General features: G+C 50.1%; 1 protein-coding gene across 4 annotated transcripts in view; it reads left to right on the top strand.

Moving 5' to 3' along the window:
* The first annotated feature begins 911 nt into the window (after positions 1–911).
* The window catches only part of SLC41A1 (solute carrier family 41 member 1), a 46547-nt gene continuing 23695 nt past the window's right edge, over positions 912–23763 (top strand). The window contains exons 1-10 of one of the 4 annotated variants that reach the window (XM_060178724.1): positions 912–1031; positions 3340–4313; positions 14380–14487; positions 15417–15488; positions 16536–16680; positions 16793–16939; positions 17844–17991; positions 18812–18891; positions 20116–20250; positions 20573–20721. In XM_060178724.1, the coding sequence (XP_060034707.1) occupies positions 3939–4313; positions 14380–14487; positions 15417–15488; positions 16536–16680; positions 16793–16939; positions 17844–17991; positions 18812–18891; positions 20116–20250; positions 20573–20721 (1359 nt within the window). In that variant the 5' untranslated portion in view covers positions 912–1031; positions 3340–3938. Of the gene's footprint in view, positions 1032–1076; positions 1782–3339; positions 4314–14379; positions 14488–15416; positions 15489–16535; positions 16681–16792; positions 16940–17843; positions 17992–18811; positions 18892–20115; positions 20251–20572; positions 20722–23763 lie in introns of those variants that run through there. The other 3 variants (XM_060178725.1, XR_009546334.1, XM_007523123.3) reach the window with 3 other exon arrangements.

Below are 23763 nucleotides of genomic sequence, written 5' to 3'. Positions count from 1 at the left end.
ATAAGTGAAAGGAGGAAGTTCAAGAGTTTTGCCTGAGCTGTGTGGCACGATTGGGGGGAGAGTCAGGGAGCCTTCTTTCTGGTGAATGGAGCAGGGCTGAAATTGTCTCCAGTCCCCAAGTAAAGTCTCCAGATGCATTCCCTATTCACTCTTTCTCTTGTGCTATTTCCTAATTAAGTATCTCATTCTTCCTCTAGGCAGAGAGGTTCAAAGTTGGAAGTTAGTATTAGAGTTCTAAGGCACTAATATTCCCCTCTACTATGACCTGTGAGACTGCAGGCACTTGATGCAAATGTCCCAGGAACTACAGTGGAATAATTCCGAGTACCAGAGTGAGAAGTGGAGGCACAAAGGAATTACTTGTTGCTGTGTCTAGGTGACAGAGCGTGTGTTTCTGTGTGTGTCTTGAAAGGAAGAAGGGGAAGCCAAAAGCTTCATATCCAGCACTTCCCTACCCACCTCCACTCCAAATCCCCTCCAGGACTCAAGAGTCAGGCTCCAATGTCACCCAAGCCACTTGCTGGGAGGTAAAGGGCAGGAAGGAATCACTGGTCACAGATTCCATTCACAAGAGTGGAAATCGGGGAGGAGGCCCTCTTTGGGAGTAGTCACACCTCCTGCACGAAAACATCCCAAAGTGAACGGGTACTGAGTGTACAGCAGAGAGGTGGAGATACCCCAGGGAGGAAGTGGCAAAAGGCGAGATGGGAACACCCCTCTTTGATCCCCCTTAGGTGCGTCAGGGAAAGTTGGATTTCATTTAGCCGGAAGGGTGCAATGTCTCCCCCTAAGCCCCCCCCCCCCATAGGTTCAGTGGGTCAGGAAACCAGACTCCCCTCCACCCGCACTTCAGGTGCCGCGTGGGACCCCAGCTGTGAGTCTGACCTCTTCCCTCCTGCCCGCCCACCCCTATCCTTTTCAAGGCCGAGACTCTCTAATAAAAGATCAATTCCGCCAGCGTTGAGTCATTTGCTCCCGGCGTCTGGACGAAATGACCAAGCAGCAGGCGAGGAACAGTGGCCCAGTACACGGTAAGGACGGTCCTTTCCGGGTACCCAGCGCAGGAGCTAGGGCTGGCACCCCAGGGTCCTCCCGGGTCCTCTAGGCCAGCGGCTCTCGGAGGCACTCAAGATGCGAGCGCAGACTCTCACACCGACCCGGGAGGGCGCGGGGCCCCCCGACCGATGGGCGCAGGGACCCGCAGGCTCCGCACCCACCGCGGCTCCAGTTCCCCTCGCCCCACCTCCGACGTTCCCGGCGCCCCGCCCCCGGCACCCGGCGAAGGAAAGGGGCCTGGCCTCGCTAAGCCTGCCCCTTCACGCTCCCCATTGGCTGTTGCGGTTGTCCATCCAGAATCTATTTTTGATGGGGGTGGGGGGTGCCACCCAGTCTGCCCCAAATCACGTTTGCCGCCGGCAGCCAACCAGTCGGGCCCGAGTCCGCGGACTGGAAGCGATTGAGGGCGAGGTAGCTCTGCCCCGCAGCCCCCGTCCGGGTGTTTCCCCGCCCCCCCCCGTGCGGGCCGGGGAGGTATATTCTGCCCTCCCCGCCATCTCCTCGTGGGAGCGGAGAGGCGGCCTGACTGCAACGCAAGGGCGAAATGTAGCGAGCCGGGGGTCGCAGCTGGACTCTCCTTGGCTGGGGGTGTGGAGGGGGCCACGCCGGGGGCTGAGGAAGACTGCGGAGGAGTGATGAGAAGAGGGAGAACCCTGCACCCCCCCGAGACCACGGGCTCCTGCTACTTCTCGCCAGGCGCCCCCTTCCTCCGCAGCGAGGGGCAGGTCAGTCCTGTGGGGTGCGGGGGGGGGGGGGGTACGACGGAGGGCGGGAACCCTGGCGCACAGCGCATTTGCTGAGTCCCAATCCGGGGAGGCCACCCAGCTTCTTCACTCCTTTCCTGAGTTTGGGGACGCTGAAGCGAGGCTTTTGGGTCCACGCCTTGGGACTTCCCGGGCCACTTTTGCTTCTTCCATCCCAAGGCCTTGAGCTCCTCAGAAGTCTTCTCTGGGAGGTCTGGGGGCAGCGGGTGAGAACCTGGCTTCTCTCTGTAAGCCCCTTGGCAGGCTAGGGGGCTGCGGGGAGACCAAAGGCTGAGGGGTCGTATCAGAGCTGATTCAAACTCTTCTGACCCACAGAGGGACATCCAGGATCTCTTTGAAAGAGCAGATTGAGGAAGGCGGTCCTTGGTGACTAAGTTGATAGGAAAAGAAGAAAACAGTTCCCGTGGGTCAATTTCTGGAGTCTGATTCAGACTTTCCCAAGTTGGAGTTTGGAATACTTTAAAGACTTGTTGAACTTACCTGAGGAAGTTATCCTTAAGTTTACTTTTGACTTGAAAGAGCGATTTTGGTGAAACAGAGCAGAGTGAGATGAGGCCTGGGGATCTCTAACTTAGGGCCAGGGTCTTTGCAGCTGAAGCCACATACATTTGGTGCCAATGCATGCTGGTGTAGGCTGCTTTGGGTTTTGTTGTGCTTTTGCTTTTCTGAGTTGCTGCTTTGTGTTTGTGTTTGGAAATTCCACTATATCCAACTCTCAGTAACCCTGGGGAACAGGGTGAACCTCTGGAACTGTATACATAATAATAATAATCAGTAGTTTTGCTCTTTCCCTATGAAGTGAGATAAGTCCCTTATCCTACCTGACGATCTCACAAGGCCAAGAGCAGAGGGAGAGAAGTGGAGAAGAGGCCTGGATCCAAGTCAACATCTGAGCTTTTTGTAACACTGTTGACTCTCAAGGGCAGGAGTGGGTAGGCCTCTGGCTCTTGGCCTTGGGCTGGCAGGCTTGTTCTCTAACCCAGGGAATCCTCCTACTTGGTTTCCTTGTTTCTCAAGGGCTAGGGCACTTGGGGGTCTGGGACCTTTTGCTCAGTGGTCTGGTTCTCCCTGTTTATCTGGCTTGCCTCATGGCTGGTCCACAGTCACTACAGCAAGGTGGCTTTGTCGTGGGGAGCTTTTGACAACCTGTAGCCCACCCAATGGGAGGCCACAGCTAGAGAATTCTAGGCTCCTAATGGTCCTTCAAGGAGGGCTGTTTCCCTAAACCCCCCTGCTTAAGCTGGGTTTCTGAAGATAACACCAAGGTCTCCTGCACAGCATCTTCTGCACCCTGGGTCTCCTGTCACCATGTCACCTTGCTCCTGACCCTGTGGGAATCATGGGGGTTGGGGGGGTGGTTGATTGGAAAGATGATGAGGATAGTGTCTGCTGGGCCTCCAGATACTGCAGGGTCCCTTTAGTGGGTTACCATAGTGGGAAGAAGGAGAGCTCCCATCAAGGCTGTCCTTTTCTGAGCCATAATATTTTCACTTTCTTCTTTCACTCCTTCTCACATAAGGTGTTCCACACAGATTCTCGTGACTTTGTGGACCAGGGATTTTGGGGGGCACAAGGTCTCCCCAGGCAGGAAGGAAGGAAGGCCACAGGAGAGAAAGCAGCAGCTCTTCTGGGACCCAAGGAAGCCAGAGGCTGGAGAAGGAGCTGCAGCAGTACCTGGCCAGGGTTGCCATCTGAATGATTTGGACTTGAGCTACTGATTGTGAGGACACTTCCAGACTTGGCTGGGCTCTTCTGCTGTGGATGCCCCCTGCACAGACGAAAACTGAGAACCAAAGAAGATAAGAGGCCAGATAAACTTCCTTCCAGGGCTAGCTGTCCGGCCAGAGTCAGGCGGCTGCACCCCTAGTGGCCAGCCTCAGAGTCTGGTGACACTGTGCTTGGTTCCTTCCAGCGTGGGGCTGCAGTGCTTGATGGGGCTGCCTGTTGGTAGATCAGCCTTCGCAGAGCCTGGTAGGAGCGGAGCGCCGTGGGAAGAGGTCCTGCGGCACCTACACCTGGGCTCAACCCAAGATTAAGTGCTCTCCCAAGTCGGAGAGGGAGAGAGGAAGCAAAAAGGCAAAGAGGAAAGCTGCTCCCTGCTCCTCTTTCCTTCCCGTCATGTCCTCTAAGCCAGAGCCAAAGGACGTCCACCAGCTGAATGGAACTGGCCCTTCTGCCTCACCCTGCTCCGCAGATGGCCCCGGGAGGGAGCCCTTGGCTGGGACCTCTGAGTTCCTAGGGCCTGATGGAGCTGGGGTAGAGGTGGTGGTGCTTGAGTCCCGGGCCAATGCCAAGGGAGTTCGGGAGGAGGACGCTCTACTGGAGAACGGGAGCCAGAGCAATGAAAGTGATGATGTCAGCACTGACCGAGGCCCCGCACCCCCCTCCCCACTTAAGGAGACCTCCTTCTCCATCGGGCTGCAAGTGTTGTTTCCTTTCCTTTTGGCGGGCTTCGGGACAGTGGCTGCAGGCATGGTGCTGGACATTGTGCAGGTAGGACTGGGTAGGGCTTGCTCTTGACCAGAGAGCCTGGGACCATCTTCTCCTGGGCCTCTGGCTCTTGGAGCTTTCTCTGCACCTGCTGTTGCTTCCTAGAACACTGTTTCCTTTTGGATCAGGTCCTCAGGTTTTTCTTGGTTGGTCTAATTGTTTTCTATAGAAGCCTTGGGGAAGTCCCATAGCCCCAGGAAGGTGGTCAGGGCAATATTGCTTAATAGAAACAGAACCAGTTCCAGAATTCAGGCGGAGAAAAGGGGAGATGGACTGAGTTGTTCCTTGCCATCCTCCTGAGTGTTCCTGTTGAGCCGAGCCTGCCAGTAGATGAGTGACACCTCTATCTGTCTCTGTCTTTCTCCTCTTTCTCTCCCCCCCCACACACATATCACTGACTTTTTTCATTTTAACTACAGAGAGGCTGAGAAAGGCAGAGAGAGAGAGAAAGTTATCACAGCACCAGAGCTTCCTTTGGCGCAGTGTGGATTAGGCTTGAACTTGGGTCACACATATGACAAAGCAGTATACTATCCAGGTGAGCTATTTTGCCGGCTCTGGGTGGTCTCTTTATGCTTATTTTTTCTTTAACTTGGAGTTTCAAGGATACCCATAGCTCAGTTTCAAGTCTCAACTCAATCCCCCTGCTGGGCAGGAATTTGTCCAGCTGCCAAGAGGGTCTGAAATTAAGTGGGAAGGTACTTTTTGGAAGGCATTTTGGAAGGAACAGATTTTGTTCCTTATCTGTCTTTCTTGAGTCTGCCCTGGGAAAGAATGGCTATTTTGAGGCTACTGGGTAGAAGTAAGGATGAGAATTGGCAAGATATAGAAGCTGAGAGTCAGGGATACACTGGGTATTGTGAGTTAGGATTTACCCAGAATCTCCAGCCCGAAAGATAGTTAAAAGTCTTGATTCGAGGAGTTCGGCATTAGTGCAGCAGGTTTAGCGCACGTGGCACAAAACGCAAGGACCCGTGTAAGGATCCCAGTTTGAGCCCCCAGCTCCCCACCTGCAGGGCAGTCGCTTCACAGGCAATGAAGCAGGCCTGTAGGTGTCTGTCTTTCTCTCCCCCCTCTGTCTTCCCCTCCTCTCTCCATTTCTGTCTGTCCTATCCAGCAACAACAACAACAATCATAACTACAATAACAACAAAAAAAGGCAACAAAAAGGGAAAATAAATAAATAAATATATTTTTTAAAAGTCTTGATTCTGAATACAAGTGTTTGAAGCACAGTTAGGCATACAGACTATTCTAAAGGTGCTGAGTTTAAGTTATTCATTACTTGTATCAAATTCCTGCTGAGTGCTGAACTCTGACATAAGTATGGGGAACCTCCCATACCCCCCAGTATGTCCCTGGTCATGAAATTTCTCTGGAGGAGTGGAGCTTGGTTGCCTTGTGCCTGGCCAACCCAGAGAGTCAGGCAGGCTAAGATGCAGAGAGCCCACATCCAGGGAAGAAAGGCTTGTTGGTTCCAAATGGTTCCTTCAGTGGCATCTACCTAAGTCACTGATTCAAGCCCTACCACTGCGTGTGCTAACGGGGATAGTACTTATGTTGTGTCTCAGTGCCTTGAACTCTTGTCTCCAAGACTGTTCTTTGTGGCGGTTAGGCTGTCAGCCTGGAACTGGGAGGGCAGGCCTTGGATCACTCCCTCCTGTCATTGTTTCTCCCCCTAGGGGAGGGGATAGAGTAGTAGAAGGAGGAGAAATGAGTCAGGTAGCAATTTCTTCACCTCTTCTGGCCCCCATCCTATGGCTTTGATTCTCATTTTTTGAGTTGAGTTCTGGTGTGGTGAACTGGGAGAGGGTTGTTCTTCTTTTCCAGATAATAATACTGCAGATTATTTGTTGGGCTCTTTTTTTCCCCTCTTAATATTTATTTATTTTGACAGGACAGAGAGAAATTGAGAGGGGAAGAGGAGCTAGGGAGGGAGGTAGAGAAAAAGACTCCTGTAGCATTGGTTCACAACTTGTAATGCTCTCCCCGACCCCTGTATTTGGGAACTAGGGCTTGAACTCAGATCCTTGCACATTGTAATGTGTGTACTCATTCGGTTGCACCACCACCCAGCCGTGCTGGGCTCTTGTAGAGATCCTTGAGATGGAGTTTTGCAACTAGGGAGCCTATGGCTTAGAGAAACTGGCTAATATGCCCCTGTCATCTGACTCAGAGACCGTGCTCTCAACCTCCCAGGCCTTCACACTGACCCTGGTTCACCAAATGCATAAAGATTCTGGGAGAACTCTGTTCTTGTCTTCCCTCCAATGATGGGGGCAGTGAGGGGTGGAATATGGAGTCAGTGCCATTCATTATATTCTAAGATGAACAGGAATAGAGTTCTCCCCCACCCCACTCTGCCCCAAACATCCAGAGAATTCTAGAGTTGCCAAATGCTTCTGATGTCTTGCCCCATCCCCACTCCACCCCTGTGAACTTGAGACACTGGTAGACAAAGCAGGAACCTAGATGCCTGCCTACTGTGCCCACAGAGCCAGCATTGGTCCTCAGCTTGGCACTAAGGCCCACTCAGAACTGGGATTCAGTGGATGTGGCTGACAATGGCTGGTTGTCCCTACTCACCTCCTCCCCCAGCCTTCCTGCCATAGCTGAGCTATGTGAGGAGGGTGGGTGCACAGAGAGATTATTTTTTTAGAGGTAGAGACATACAGAAAGAGCAAGAGAGAGACTGACACGACAGCACCGAAGCTTCCTTCAGTGAAGTGGAAGTAGGGCTCAAACCTGGCTGGAGTATGTGGCTAAACAGCACACTATCCGAGTGAGCTATTTCACTTGGTTTTTGTTGTTGTTTGTTTGTTTGTTTTTAATCAGAGCACTGCTCAACTCTGGTTTATGGTGGTGTGGGGGATTGAACCTGCCTAAGGCATGAGTCTCTTTGCATAACCTTTATGCTATCTGCCCCCGCCCTTCACCTGTTCTTACAGAGAGATTCTTTTTTTCTTTTCCCCTTTTGTTACCTTTTTTTAATTATTATTGTCATAGTTGTTGTTGTTACTGATTTCGTCATTGTTGGATAGGACAGAGAGAAATGGAAAGAGGAGGGGAAGACAGAGAGGAGGAGAGAAAGATAGACACCTGAAGACCTGCTTCACCGCCTGTGAAGCAACTCCCCTGCAGGTGGGGAGCTGGGGGCTAGAACCGGGATCCTTATGCAGGTCCTTGCACTTGGCACCAAGCAGGCTTAACCCACTGTGCCACTGCCTGCCTCCCATAGAGAGATTCTTATTCCAAATCCTGGAGAGAGAAAGGGGTGACTGATAGCTTGGGTTCAGAAGAGGGGAGCTACTCCACAAGCTAAAGTGGCCTTTCATGGGACAGTCTGGGCGTGTCTGAGAGACCTATGTGGTACAGTGGCTATAATGTGTCTCAGGGCAGCTGAGTGGACATCCATGTTGGTTCATACATCTCTTAGGCTGGAGTCCCCCATCTCTTCCCACTATTATAGAAGACCTTTTACTCAAAGGCCTATTTCCACCTCCTCTCTCTGTCCTCCCCACTCAGTGAGAGGAGAGGCTAGAGCACTCACCAGAAGATGGGAGAAAATAAATGACCCTCCTTACCCCTCTCACCCACATCCCACACCCCATACCACCCTACCCCTCCCAGCAGCTGGATGTCCTAGCACCATTGTGAAAGGAAGCAGGAGTGAGCTCCATGTTGAAACAAAAGGAGTGGAATGTGGGGGCCTCCATGCTGTAGGCAGTCCCCAAGACTGAACCCCAACTCCTATGCTCAGCCTTCTCTGTCATGTGTGTCCACATGGTGGAAGTAGGGGCATGCATGGGTTTGGGCATGAGTGGGAAGTGGCGCTCCTCCTGGGCTGCCTGCTCCTGCTGTGGTGTCCTGAGCAGTGTACTCATGCTCAGTCCCTCTGACCACCATGTCCTCCCACTCTGCACAGCCCTCTGTGGGCAGCCACCCTCCTCCTGGGAGACCCAGAGGAAGCCTTCTGGGGTCGGGGAGGGGGGGCGCTCAACCAGGAGTAGGTGGCACATAAGATCAGGTCTGAGTGTGGTCCTCACCTTGGAGGTCAGCCCAGCTTTGCTTATCCTGTGCTTAGAGTTTATGTCCAAAGTCTAGTCTTCCAGTCTTCTGACTTTTCTTGCTGTAACCTTCCCAGAGAGGAGGCAGGCTCTGAACAAAGTGCTTGGAGGCAGGCAGGACTCAAGTCTGTGAGGCCAGAGGAGGTGAGGGATCCAAGTGGCAGCAGGGCAAGTGAGATTTGAGACATAGGATGATTGCTCTTGAACTAGGATTATTTCTGAGTCTAGGGGAAGCAGGCTCATTCCTCACCCCAGCTATCAGAGGCCAATGAGTCTACCCATCACCAAGGATAGAGCAAGGAAGGAAAGCAGCAGCAGGGTAGTGTTTCATAGAAGCAGTGCACATCTGGACACCACCCCCCCCCCCCATGGGCCAGTGCTGCCTGGAACGTGCCCTATGCCCAGCAGGGCAGGAAGGCGTGGGTGCAACTTGGCTGACAGGTCAGACTCCAGGGTGGGTCCTCCCCTCCCTCCCTTCCCTCCCATCTCTCCCCTACCCCATTCTCCTTTCCCACCCCCACCCACACCCCCTCACTGTGATGAATTGGATGGGCCTGAGCAGGGCCAGAGGAAGAGAGTCACTCACTGTACCACATTCCGCCACCACCTCAGGGCAGCACCTCAGGAGCACCAGCTGCTTCTCCCAGGGCTGTATGTGGTGATTGATGTATGTTCACAGGCTCCCCTGCCTGAGCTTCGAGGGTCAAGAAAATATGTGTGTGTGTGGAGACACGTCTTGCCACCCACACAACCCAGGTTTGAGTCCCCTGCACACCATATATAGTACTGGGGGAAGTTTTAGTACTATGCTATGTCTCCCCTTCTCTCTGTCTGGAATCGCACATGTCTGAGGCCTTAGCACAAAAGAAAGAAGATAGAAGAGACAAAAGAAAGGGACAGGAAAAGGAAAGGAAGAGTGTGTAAGAATTAGCCTGCAGGAGTCTGGAACCCTGGTGCTTTATCCCAGCCACGTCCAAGAGAAACAGTCACAGTTCCTCTAGGGCAGAGAGAGTTCACTGGGGTGCCTTCACTCTGGGGGCCCCATGGGCTGGAAGGGGGAAGGGATTCACATCCCCCCAGTGTTTAGAAAGGGCTGGCTTTTCCTTGGGTGCCTGCAAGCTCAGCAGCTTTGGAGGGCAGGGTTCTCCCTCCTTTGTCTTCAGAGAGAGGCTTCCTTGAAGAGACATCTAGGCCCTCCATCTGTGAAAGACCAGGCCAGAAGCTCAGGTAAGGGTCTGCTCAGGCCCCCATGGCAGGAGCCTTTCCCCAGGTCCTTTGGAGACTCTCCTTTCACACACTTAAACATGCACATACATACACACACACACCACACAGCACCACCACACCCGCCTCTCACACTTGCATAACACACACACAACCAACATTACACACCACATACATAAACACACACTTTTTTTTTAAAGAATGTAGTTTACTATAAACAACTGATATGGAAAAAAAACTGTCATTTTCCCAATAAACACATACTTCTAACAAAAGAGACCCTTGTCTTACAGGCTACCCTCTCTTCCCAGTCTCCCTGGCTCTAGACCCCCTCTAATATCTTCCTTCATCTTTTTTCCCTTGATAGAGCTAGGGCCACATGCATGCACGATTTCAATTCTCCATACCACCTTTTTTTTTTTTTTTTATCAGAGCATTGCCCAGCTCTGGCTTATGGCAGTGCAGGGGGTTGAACCTGGGATTTTGGAGCCTTAGGCATGAGAGTCTCTGCGTAATCATTATGCTATCTACCCTTTACCCCAGACCACTTTTTTCATACAGATAGAGAAAGGGAGAGACACCACAGTACTCGAGCTTCCTCTGTTGACTTTACCTCCCATGTGGTGCTGGGGCTTGAGCCTGGGTTCGTGGATGGCAGTGGTGAGCTATCGCTCTGGCTAATGTCCTTTTTATTGACTATGGTAAAAATAGTAATAATAATATGAAATTCACATTAACTATTTTCATTTACTTTTTCCCCTGAGTTTATATCTTTTTTAATGATTTATTTGTTGTTATTATTTTGTTGTTAGAAGACAAAATGGCAGAGAGTAAAAATGGTCATAGCACCAAAACTTTTTTTAAATATTTATTTATTTTCCTTTTTATTGCCCTTCTTTTTTCTTTTTTTTTTTTTCAATTGTTGTAGTTATTGTTGTTGTCATTGTTGGATAGGACAGAGAAATAGAGAGGAGGGGAAGACAGAGAGGGAGAGAGAAAGACAGACAACTGCAGACCTGCTTCACCACCTGTGAAGCAACCTCCCTGCAGGTGGGGAGCTGGGAGCTCAAATCGATCCTTACACTGGTCCTTGTGCTTTGTGCCACCTGCACTTAACCCACTGCATTACCGCCTGACTCCCCAGAACTTCTTTCATTGTGGTAGGGGCTGAGCTCAAAAGCAGTATACTATCTAAGTGAGCTGTTTCACGGGCTCTATTTATTTATTGCCATGACAGACAGCAGAACTGGCCTGGCCTGATCTGGGATATGCAGTACCAGGGATTGAACCTATGACCTCACATGTGCAGTTCTGTGCTCTGCCTGCTGAGTTACTTCAGCCATTTTTGAATGTACAGTTAAGTGGTGGTGAAGAGTATATTCACGTGGCTGTGAAACAGAGCTCCAGAACTTTTTCATCTTCAAAATTGACTCTCTGCCCATTCAACACTAACTCCTCAGGCTGACTGGTGGCACACCAAGTTAAGTGCTCATGTCGTCATGCTTAAAGATCCAGATTCAAGCCACCAGCTCCCACCTGCAGGGTGAAAGCTTTACAGAAGGTGAAACATGCTGCAGATAGGTGTTTCTCTGTCTCTTTCTCCCTCTCTATTCTTCCCTCTCCATTTCTCTCGGCCTGTCAAACAAAATAAATAAATTAAACAGCAACAAAAAGAAATTCCACTAACTCCTCTTCCCTGCCTCCATTCTCTCACAGCCACCATTTCTATGAGTGTGACTACTGTCCTAGATGTGACATAATACAATGCACACCTTATTTGACTGATTCATTTCATTTAGCATAATGTGAAATTTTTCCCCACCAGATTAGTGCTCAGCCCGGGGATAGAACCTGCGATCTCTGATGCCTCAGGCATGAAAGTCTGTTGCACTACCAATGTTACTCTCTCCCTGGCCCCACAAGGTGAATTTGTCAGAGGAGCATCATGAACCTTAAGTTCATCCATGGTAGCTTGCCACAAGCTGAATAATAATCCACTGTATTAATTAACCTCTCAAAGGACTCGACCTGCTTCTTCCTCTTGGCTATTATGAATAATGTTACAATTTACATAGGTGAGCACTATCTATTCAAGGTCCTATTGCACTTCTTTTGAATAACTCTCCAGAAGTGAGTTTGTAGATCATATAGTAATTCTATTTTTTTTCTTTATTGAGGGATTGTTTCCAGTTGGCAGTAATATACAGTAGTCTGTGCATGTGTAACATTTCCACATTACAACACAACCCCCACTAGGTCCTCTTCTGCCATCATGTTCCAGGACCTGAACCCTCGCCACACACACACACCCCAGAGTCTTTTACTTTGGTGCAATATACCAATTTCAGTCCAAGTTCTGCTAGTATTTTCCCTTCTGATCTTGTTTTTCAACTTCAATGAGTGAGATCATAGTAATTCTGTTGAGTGAGATCATAGTAATTCTGTTTTTTAATTTTCTGAAGGCCCACCATACTGTTTTCATAGCAGTTGCACAGACAGTGTATAGGACTTACAGTTTCTCCACATCCTGACCAACTTGTTCTTTTGTTGTTGTCGTGGTGGTGGTAGTAACCATCTCAGTTGGTATGAGATGATGTCTTATCATCAGTATGATTTCCCTTTTGAGACCATCTGACCTGTCCCTGAATTGCATAATTTTCAATTAGGAACTTGAAATCCTGGTAATGAGTCTAAGCCCCTCACACTCTATGTTGAGAGTGTGTATAGGGTGGTGGGGGGGGGGGCAGTTAATAGCATGAGACTCCTCCCTGTGGTCTCTGGTAAGAGACCCAAGGCTTTCAGTCTAGTATCCTTGTCCATTACAGTACTTTGCCTCCCACCCTGATCAACCCAGTACCTTCCCATACGCCCCTTCCTCATTCTCCAAACCCAAAGGCTTCCTATTCTTCCTATTCTTCTTAAAGGTGTGGTCCAAGAAGAGGCTCAGTGCTCAAGCTTTGTACCTAAGAAGTTTGAAGATGATCTCAGGCATACCGTGCACCAGAGTGATGTTTTGGTGTTATCTCACTCTTCCTCTTTCCTAATAAGTAAATCTTTAAGTAATAAAGGCATGCTGCTCTCAGGACCAGTGAGGAAGATGCAATGCCAGCATTATTTTTTAAATACTTTATTTATTTATGAGAGGGATAGAAGAAAGAGAGAAAAGAAACAGACGTCATCACTCTGGTACATGTGCTGCCAGGGATCGACCTCAGGACCTCATGCTTGAAAATCCAATGCTTTATCCACTGCCCCACATCCCAGACCACTGCCAGCATTTTATTTAAAAAAAAATTTTATTATTTATTTTCCTTTTTGTTGCCCCTGTTGTTTTCTTGTTGTAGTTATTGTTGTTGATGATGATGTCATCATTGTTGGATAGGACAGAGAGAAATGGAGAGAGGAGGGGAAGACAGAGAGGGGGAGAGAAAGAGAGACACCTACAAACCTGCTTTACCACCTGTGAAGCGACTCCCCTGTAGGTGGGGAGCCAGGGGCTTGAACTGGGATCCTTCACACCATGTGCGCTTAACCTACTGCACTACCGCCTGACCCCCCCCCCCAGCATTATATTTTTAAGTCTTCTGTTTTTTTTTTTTTTAAAGATTTTATTTATTTATGAGAAAGATAGGAGGAGAGAGAAAGAGCCAAACATCACTCTGGCACATGTACTGTCAGGGATCGAACTCAGGACCTCATGCTTGAGAGTCCAAAGCTTTATCACTGCACCACCTCAAGTCTTCTGTTTCAGTGGCAACTCAAGGAGCTTTTACATAGCCACTCCCAGTTCCCACACTTTCCTTCTCAGCACTGATCAGCATACTGTTCTCTGAACCTTAAGTTTCCTCATTTACAAAATGGTGGCCAAAGAGCCCCTGCCTCACTGGGTTGTTTGTAGGATGAAACTTAGCCCAATACAACATCTGAAGGATTTGGTAGGAGAACCAACCCTGATGGTTTGGAGAGCCCTGACTTCTAACATTCAGCCCACTGCTCTTCCCACAGGGCTGCCCAGCCTCTCCTAGCTGAGAGGCTGGGGCAGGAATGTGGGGTGAGGGCTTTGGAGGAGGAATAAACAGTCTGTCCACACTGGCACTCAGGGGCTTGGAGGCCAAATCTTAATTCTGAGCCTGTTCGGGAGAGCTGCTGTGGCTGAAGCCCAAAGCCCTTGGAGATAGAAACCAAATGAATGCTAATCTCCTCAGCTCTGGCCCCATGGATCCTGGCTCACCACAGCTGAGACAACACCACCAAGGCTCAGACCATGGAGCAACTGAGGGGAGGGGAAGGGAGGGGAGGGGAGAGGAGGAGAGGGAATAAGGAGGAAAGGGGAGGAGGGGAGGGGAGGGGGAGAGGAGGGGAGGAGAGGGAATGAGGAGGAAAGGGGAGAGGAGGGGAGGGGTGGGGGAGAGGAGAAGAGGACAGGGAGAGGAGGGGAGGGGATGAGGAGGAGAGGAGAGGATGGGGAGAGGAGGGGATGGCAAGGAAGCTGGGGTATAAGCCAGCCTGAGGTGACCTCTGTGTGTGTCCTCATCATCTCCACTCCCACTCCAGAAAACACAGAGGAAGTCAAGCCCACCAGTCTCCTAACAGAGATCAGCTATATCCTTAGTGCCAGGTGGCAGGAAGGGGGCTATGCTTGGTGAACCATGGTTTTGGTTGGGTCTAGGGATCTTGGAGGGACAGCAACTGGCAAGCTTGCTCCCTGCTGCCCCCATTTCTTCCTGAAGCCCGTCCCATCTCCACTGAAACTCCTGGGTTCTGTTTTCACCTTGTAGCACTGGGAAGTCTTCCAGAAGGTGACGGAGGTCTTTATCCTAGTACCTGCACTGCTGGGGCTGAAGGGGAACCTGGAAATGACCCTGGCATCAAGGCTGTCCACTGCAGTGAGTGTCCAGGATGGGACAAGGAGGGACTCTGAGGAGCAGCACAGCCTCCAGCTCGGAGTGTGGGGATCCCAGGCCTGGTGTCCTGCTCCTTGGATGGGTGCTCCCCGCCCAGAGTGGTTCCCAGGCTAGGTTTCTGAATGTTGCAGCCATCCCTGGACACTTCCCCTTCTCCTCACCCCCCTCTCCACCCCCACAAGCCTCCTCGTGACTGTTTATGTAGCTTTGGCCAGAGAGCTCCTGCTGCTCCTTCCACCTGCACAGATGGGGGCCGCCTCTGATCTTCAGCCCTACTCTGCAGCTGGGAAGGAGCAGAGCCAGACCTTCCTGCCTCACCCAGCCCACTCCCAACACCCCTTCAATCAGCCATGGTGCTACAGAGAGGAACCAGATACAGGGTCCTGGGCTGGGAGACAGGAGGAGATCAGGAGAGCCGGGTGGTGGGAATGCCCCTATGTGGCCTTGAACCTGAAGGAGGCAGCAGGGAGAAGTGACAGCCAGCCCAGCCTGCCCCAACTTGCCCTGCTCCTATCTACACCTGTACCCCCTCAGTCCTTCCCAAACACCCCTGCAGCCTCAGGCCTGTACCAGGAGCTGGCCTTTCTTTCCATGGGGGGGGGGGGGGCGCAGACAGGGACCAGAGTCAGGGGGGCAGGCTAGCTTTAGAGTCAGAGCCATTCTGAGCTGTTTGGGAATGGATAACCCAGCTGATGTGCCCCAGGGAGAAGCAGAGGCAGCCTTAGTGGCAGGGACTCAAAACCCTATTACCCCTCTCCTCTCAGCCTAAGCCCTCTCTCCCACCTCCCACTCCCATCTTGCTTCACTCTCCTGGGAACTCTGTCAGCTCTCAGAGCCTTAGATGCAGACAGGGTCCTAATGGAGCAGTGCGCCTTTGCCAGGCCAAGCTGCAGCCTCACTCTCTTTTCCAGGCCAACATCGGCCACATGGACACTCCCAAGGAGCTCTGGAGGATGATCACGGGGAACATGGCCCTCATCCAGGTGAGAGGGGGAGTGGAGGGGCAGGGCAGAGAGGGTGGCCTAAGCCTCTTCTTGGTCAGGAATCGGACTAGGATCTTGGTAAAATAGCTCACTTGGATAGCACACTGTCTTGCCATGTGTGAGACCCAGACCTGAGCCCAGCCCTCACTACAGTGAAGAAAGCTTTGAGGCAATGGTCTCTTTTTATTCTTTCTCTTCTCTGCTTTCTCTGTCTTTATCTAAAAACGGCAACAAAATGGAATAGGGGGAGGGCAAGTACACACATTACTAAGTGCAAAGACCCATGTTTGAGCCTCTTGCTCCCTACCTGCAATGAAGAAGTTTCACAAATGGTGAAGCAAATCTGCAGGTGTCTTTCTCTCTTCCTCTTTATCTCTCCCTCCTCTCTCAATCTCTTTCTGTCCTATTGAATAAAGTGGAAAAATGGCCACCACGAACGGTAGATTCATAAAAAAATAAAATAATAATAATTAAATAATTTTTTTAAAAAAGGAATAAGACTAGGGTCAGTCTCTGTAGCTGGTGGTTGAAGCCCTGGTATCCTGCAGATCTGGCTTTTCTCATGGCAACTCTTAAGAGAGAACCAGGTTACCTGGGGAAATAGCCAAGGTGAAGAGGGTCTTGGCATGTCCTGTGTATGTTCTGGCTTTCAGTGGTGCAGGGGTTTCAGACCCTACATATCAGACTCAGGAGCAGACTCAGGAGTGCTTAGTTATCCTGGACCACTGTGACACTCTCCCTATTCTAGACAGGGAGTCTTGCTCCTGGTGTCTGACATGCCCAGTTCTGCAGAGTCTCACCCTAGTCCCCAGAGGGAGCCTCATCCAGCGGTAATGTCCCAGACTCCTGTAAGGGGCCTTGCCCAGTACTGGTGTCTAGTATGAAACTAAATAAATAGAGGCATCACCCCAGCTTGGGAGGACTAGATAGTCTAGCCCAGCTGGCCTCCTGGGGCTGCTGGGACCAAGAGAAGGGTTGGAAAGTGTTCTGTAACTTCAAATACATGTCGTTCCCATCCATCCATCTACCTGACCCCACCCCCTACAGGTGCAGGCCACAGTGGTGGGCTTCCTGGCATCCATCGCAGCTGTTGTCTTTGGCTGGATCCCCGATGGCCATTTCAGTATCCCACATGCCTTCCTGCTCTGTGCCAGCAGTGTGGCCACAGCCTTCATTGCCTCACTGGTACTGGGTAAGGAAGGTTAAGACTGGGCCAGAGAGGAGAAAGTGCTGCCCCAGAAGTGTCTGCTGGGCCTGGCACTTCCCATCGTTTTGCTCCCTCCTCACCTCCCCTTCCTCGTCAGGTATGATCATGATTGGAGTCATCATCGGCTCTCGCAAGATTGGCATCAACCCAGACAACGTGGCCACACCCATTGCTGCCAGCCTGGGTGACCTCATCACCTTGGCACTACTCTCAGGCATCAGCTGGGGACTCTACCTGGAGCAAAGTAAGGCCGAGGCCATCCAGGATGTGAGCAGGGCGGGCTCCAGTTGGGGGCATGAAACGACCAGGCTTAGTTTTGTAAATGTGTAAAGATTTGCTCTGTGCTCTTCACTCCAGGGTTAGAAAGTGGTTTGCAATCATTTCTGGTAATCTCACAGAGGGGAAGCTGCATATTTCTCTCAGAATCACACAGGCAGTAGTGTGGGTGGGGTAGGGAAAGTACCTGAATTTATTCCTGCATGATTCTGCAGGTTCTTTTTTTTTAAAAAAAAAAAAACTTTTATTAATATGAGCATGCTGGGGATCAAACTCAGAACCTCATTCTTTTAAGCCAGTGTTTTAACCACTGCTCCATCAACTAGGCTGTCCAAAGAGTACAGTAGAAATCATGAAGGAGAGTCTAGGACCTGCTTACAAAAGGAAGGCGGGGAGGGGGTCAGCTGGTGGCACATCTGGTAGAGCACACCTGTATAAGGACCTGTGTTCAAGCCCCTTGTCCCCACCTGCAGGGGAGAGGCTTCACAAATGGTGAAGCAGTGTTGTAGATGTCTCTCTTTTTCTCCTTCTCTGCCTCCCCCTTCCCTCCCAGTTTCTCTCTGTCTCTATCCAAAATAAAATAAGGAAGGTGGGGAGGGTGGATAGTGACGTCTGAGAAGCAGCTTAAGTAAACCAGGATCAGTCCTTTGCCTGGGGATCTTTCAGCTTTGGTTTCCTTATCTACAAGTTGGAACAGGCTGAGCCCTCCTGCCTCCCAGGCTTCCAGTGAGGCTCAGATGAGTTGATAATCAGTACAGGCCTTTAGCCTAGTAGTGCCTTCTACCTATCAGGACATCTGCAAGCCGAACTGGGGAAAAGAACTGTGGATGGGATGTCACAGTGATTACCTCCTCCCAATCTTTGCCCCTCAGATAAGTGGCAGTACATCTACCCCCTGGTGTGTGCCTTCTTCGTGGCCCTGCTGCCTGTCTGGGTGGTGCTGGCCAGGCGGAGCCCAGCCACAAGGGAAGTGTTGTACTCGGGCTGGGAGCCTGTCATCATTGCCATGGCCATCAGCAGGTAGGCTGGACCCTGGTACATGCCCTTGTCTTCCCTTCCTGCCTCCTTGCTACACAGACCCCCTTTGAATTCTCAGAGAGGGGACATTTGTGGTGTAGACTCCAGAAATGCCATAACTAGTGTATTTGCCACATATCCTCCTATTGCAGGCAACAGAAGTCATCTCAAATGGATCTCGTTGAAAAGCAGAACCTGTTGGCTGAATTCAGGGCCACAAAGGATATTGTCAGGGCCCTGTGTCTCTCTCTCTCTGCTCAGCTGTTCCCTGTGATGGCCTAGAGAGCCTTACTCTCACTAATTCAAGAGAAAAGAAAGAGGCTCTCTCAATGGTCCCACTAAGACCCACCTAGAATAGTATAGCTCTCATCCTGTCACCTGGCTGTCCCTGAGCTAGTCGCTGTGGAGGTGGGGGGAAGCATGTTATGATTGGTTGGGCTTAGGGCTCTCACTAGAGCCATGTCTGAGTTTGAGACCAGCAGTGTCCTGAGGAAGGGTTCAACACAGTTGCTGGAAACAGGAATAAATACTGAACAGGTAGAAAGTAGTGGCCCTTAACAGCAGGCAACACTGATGGGACTCCTCTAAGCCAACTTAGGGAGCAGAATTAGGAGGCAGCTGCCTGACTAGCACTGGCAGCTGACTCTCAGTTCTCTGCGCCAAGCCAGCAGCCTGCTGTGGTGAGTTAGGCAAGTCTGGAAGGCAGGGACTTTGGAACCTCCCTGCTACCCTTCCTCACCATGACCAAATGGCTGCCTGTGCTTCATCCCAGAGACCTGAGCTCTCCTGGTCTCTCTGTCATCCTGCCTTTGTGTCTTTGTAGTGTGGGAGGCCTCATCTTGGACAAGACTGTCTCAGACCCCAACTTTGCAGGGATGGCAGTCTTCACACCTGTGATCAACGGTGAGGTCTTGGCATCTGTTGATGGGGGTGGGGGGACTTATACAAGTCAAGGTTCTAACAGCAAAGAGAATCCTGCTGAGATAGTTCAGGCCTCTTTGTTTTTTAGATTGATTCATTGATTGATTGATTGATTAGAAAGAGAGAGAACCAGAACATCATTCTGGCACATGCGCTGCTAAGAACTAATCTCACACTTTACCCACAACACCACTTCCCAGGGTGCAAGGGACTTTAAGGAGGGGATGGCTCATAGAGGCAAGCAGGAGCAAGGTAGAAGGATCAAAATGTGATACCATGGCATCCAGAAATGAGAAGCAGGAGGAACTAGCCTTAAGGAGAGGAATAACATTCAGGAGACCCTTGAGAGTACTCCTCTGCCTCCAACAGGGGGGAGCCACTGACACAGCAGGGAGCAATCAGACTGCCTGACCTATCTCCCCCTTCCCTGGCACCCTGCATGGAACAAACCCCACCAGGGGGCACCTGGGTCATGCTGTCTCAGGCTGATGAGCATAGGGACTAGGCTGGAAGGAGGAGGTCAGAGTAACTAGCACAGTTCCTGGGAATGCTAGCAAGTTCTAGTGTTCAGAACACTCACCAGTACTTGAAATCAGCTCTTTCTACCCAGAGCTTGAGCCAGGTGCCTGGATCAGCTCAGCTGAAGGGCAGCTATGCCAGCCAGGCCTTGCCCCCTCCTCTGGGCTGTTAGCAAGACAGATGTGTCGTCTGCACTGGTGAAGAAGTCAGGCTGCCTGAGTCTGCAGATCTTGATGGTATCCTTCCCTATACCCCCAGCCATCTCTTTGGAGAGACAGAGGGGCTATCCTGGAAGAGTCCCTGGAAATCTTCCTTTTTTATTTTAATGTTTTATTTGATAGGACAGAGAGAAATTGAAAAGGGAGGGGAAAACAGAGAGAGAAAGACCTGCAGGCCTGCTTCACCACTTGTGAAGCATCCCTGCTGCAAGTAGGGAGTAAGGGCTCATACACAGGTTCTTGTGCAGGCCCTTGCACATAAAACTATGTGTGTTCAACCTGGTGTGCCACTGCCTGGACCCCAAAAGTCTTTTTAGCTTCTCCTGCTGAGGACTGGTGAATGGGTCATGTCTACACAGAGCCCAAAGGAAGACAGGGCAGTGCTTTGACAGATAAATGGCAAAGGACAAGAGGATCATTTCCTCCCCACTCCTTTCCCTGACACCCCCACCTGCTTATCTATCTGCAGGTGTTGGGGGCAATCTGGTGGCCGTGCAGGCCAGCCGCATCTCCACTTTCCTCCACATGAATGGGATGCCAGGGGAGAACTCCGGTCAAGCTCCTCGCCGCTGCCCTAGCCCTTGTACCACCTTCTTCAGTCCTGGTAAGGGCAGAGTCCCAGCCTTCCAGGTCCATGCCAGTCCTGGAGGGAGGGGCCCAGGCCTCATTGAATAGCCAGTGCCCACATGTGTAGGTTCCAGGGAATTTCTCTGCTGGGAAGCTGTTGGGTGGATGCTATTTGAAGGACAGAGACAGGCAGGAAATCTGCCCTTTCCAGGGGTGCCCTAGGGACTGGTGACCATATAGTGAGGACTAGACAGTTCCCTGGCTGTGGCCTTGAAGTGCAGTGTGGTTCCTGAGTTGGGAAGGCCTTTTGGGCCCAGTCTCAGCCCGTCCTCCTCCCCTACTCTCTCTCCTGGCACCAGATGTGAATTCTCGCTCCGCCCGGGTCCTCTTTCTCCTCGTGGTTCCAGGACACCTGGTGTTCCTCTACACCATCAGCTGCATGCAGGGCGGGCACACCACCCTCACACTCATCTTCATCATCTTCTACATGACAGCTGCACTCCTCCAGGTACTAGGTGGTTTTTGACAGGTGGTTGCAGGATACTGAGCAGGTGGGCTTTGCCCATCGGCCCCTGTGGCCTGGCCACAGAACCACACTTGGCTGTTTTGCATGCTGGGCTTCCTCAAAAGATTTCATTTAAAAAAAAAAAAAGATTTACAGATATAAAAGGTGTCAAAAACACAGCATTAGGTAATCTGTAGGACTCTGTCCAGCCTTGCCATACTATGACATTTTTCTTTATATTATCACATTTTGTTCAACTTCTGTTTTTGTAAGATTTATTTATTAGCATGAGAGAAGGAGCCAGGAAATCACTCTGGTACATGCAATGCTAGGAATCAAACTCGGAACTCTTATGCTTTAAGTTCAATGCCCTCATCATTGTGCCACCTCCCAGGCTGCAACTCATCCACTCATATTGACGGAAAAAAAAAAAAAAAAGAAGAGGAGGAGGAAGGAATCCATATGTATCTTACCCAGTTTCTCACATTGGCATTATAAACACAGTGCAAAATCAAACCAGGAAGTCAGCTTGGGCCAATTCACAGTGCTCATTTCAGATTGCACTAGTTCTACATAAATATACCTGTACTTAAATCATATGTGCAGATTAATGTAGCCATCATATACAAAACACATAAAACAGAGGCCCAGGATGTGGCACAATGGCTAAACCATTGAACTTAAAAGTATGAAGCCCCTAGTGCAATCCCCAGCATCACATGTACCAGGGTAATGCTCCCCTACACACACACACACACACACACACACAGTGTCTCTCTCACACACATTTTTTCTTAGACACAAAAAAGGGTTGCCTCTCTACAAAGCACCGTGTGCTGTCCTCTTATAGTTATATTCACCTGTATTGGCTACTTTTTAGATTACTCAGTTACTTTAGTATTTATTAATATAAGAGAAAATGAGAGCAAGAACACCAAAGCATCACTCTGGCATATGTGATACTGGGGATCAAGCTCAAGACCTTATGCTTTTAAGTCCAAAGTTTTCCCCCATGCAGGTGGGAACCAGGAGCTTGGACCCAGGTACTGGTGCAGTGTAATAGTTATGCTCAATTAGATGCACCACATCCTCCCAACATCCCCCTTATTTAAAACGCGTGTACGGTCTATACCTAATTTGCACTCATCAGTTTGACTTGGAGACCATTCAGTGTCAATATGTAAAGAAGAACACCCTGGTGTTTTTGTTTGTTTTATGGCTGCATTCTCTTCTATTGTATAGATAAACCATAATTCCATCCAGCCAGGACACTGCTGACAAACACTTACCCCTCCAGCTCCCACCTCTACTTGGAAAAGGTTGCATGTTAGGATATCTTGGCAAGACTGGCTGAGAATCAACCACATTTCCCCTGCTGCAGTCACCATATCACCACACTGAAGGCCAAAATGTGGCATTTGGTCCCTGATCCTTTTGCCTTCCTCCCCCCAGCCATGTGTTCCAGGCACTGCTGGGGAAGCTGGGATACAAGGACAGCTGCTGCCATCCCCTTTCCAGAGCTACCCCAAATGCTTTTGGCCACATTTTCTCTTTGAGATGCCTCTACAGCTACTGGAAAGGGTGTGAAGTTTTGGGGCCTGGCTGTCACCCAGGGTCAGGGTCAAGACCATGGGAGGAAGCCAGCTGTATCCAGGGCAAGAGGGAAGGTGAGGGGTACTGGAGTTGTGACCTCTGGCTTCCTGGAAGAGGAAACCAGAGAGCAACCAACTTTACCTAAAAGTAAGTATCAGTTCTGGCTCCTGGATCCCCAGGGGCCTCTTGTTCTTACCTGAGAGGGTGGAATTTACATACCACAGTATTTGCAAAGTACAGTCAAGAGGAAAGCCTCCCAAATGTCAGTGCTAAGACTTTGTTGCTAGAAGCCATTTCATTTTCATACAGATACTAGCATTTTGGGAGCCCAAGTGTCAGAAATCATGTAGAAATTCAGAACATGTACCCTGCCCACTCTCCCATCATATATCAACTGCATCTTTACCTTAAAAGTGTATGTGAATTTTGGGCAAAGGAGATAGCGTAATGGTTATGCAAAAAGACTCTCAGTCCTGAGACCTCAAAGTCCCAGGTTCAGTTCCCAGCACTACCTTAAACCAGAGCTGAGCAGTGCACTGATAAAAATAATAATAATTAAAAATATATGTGACTTGTTAAAATGAAGACTTTGGAGGTAGATAACATAATGGCTATGCACAGAGACTTTCATGCCTGAGGCTCTGAAGTCCTAGGTTCAATCCCACACCACCATCAGCCAGAGATGAACAGTGCTCTGATTAAAAATAAAAAAAAGAAAAATGTAAATTTTGACTCAGGAGATCTTGAGTGGAGCCTGAGAGACTACACTTCTAACAAGCTTCCAACTGTTGTTATGCTGCTGATCCTGGGCCCAGTAGCAAATGGCCTAGATAATCTATCAATAGATTATTCTTAATTGCCTAGTAATGGAAGGGAAGCCAGAGCACAGGTAAATCAAAGCATCAGATAATCTAGAGTGTCTTTTTAACTGGTGAGCACTGTCTGCTTTGTGTTTTAGCTGAGTTATCTTTAATTCTGCTTTGCCGGGACTAACATTAGAACGGACTGACGTTCACTGAGCTCTCCCCACAGCACAGTGGAAAGGGTCAGGAGGAAGCCAGCTTGGGATAATCAGCTGCTACTCAGACAACTGTGCCAGCCATGGCCTCAGACACTGTCCTTATTCCACTCTCTGCTAAGGAGAAATCCCTGTATGAAAAGCAGACTTTAGTGCCTGCTCTGTTTCTGGTGAGGCCAACATGACAGGAATTGGAGTGACCCAGAATTAGAGGCAAGAGGGCCAAATCCCTTCTTTTTTTAGATTTTTTAGAAGGTTTAGATTAGAAAGCCCCTTTTTTGGTAAACGAGAGCAAAGTTTCATGCTGATGTGGCTAATCCTGGAAGTAGCACCACCACCTTCCTTTCTAAAGAGCTTGTGTTGTGCCTGTTATTCCCAATATGAGCAGAGGGCGGGGGGGGGGGGGGGGGGGTGTGACTGCCAGAAGGAAAGGT

This window comes from Erinaceus europaeus, chromosome 19 (genome assembly GCF_950295315.1).
Source record: "Erinaceus europaeus chromosome 19, mEriEur2.1, whole genome shotgun sequence".
Classification (NCBI taxonomy): domain Eukaryota; kingdom Metazoa; phylum Chordata; class Mammalia; order Eulipotyphla; family Erinaceidae; genus Erinaceus; species Erinaceus europaeus.
Note: the sequence above shows the minus strand (reverse complement) of the source record. Positions and strands in the feature narration are given on the sequence as shown.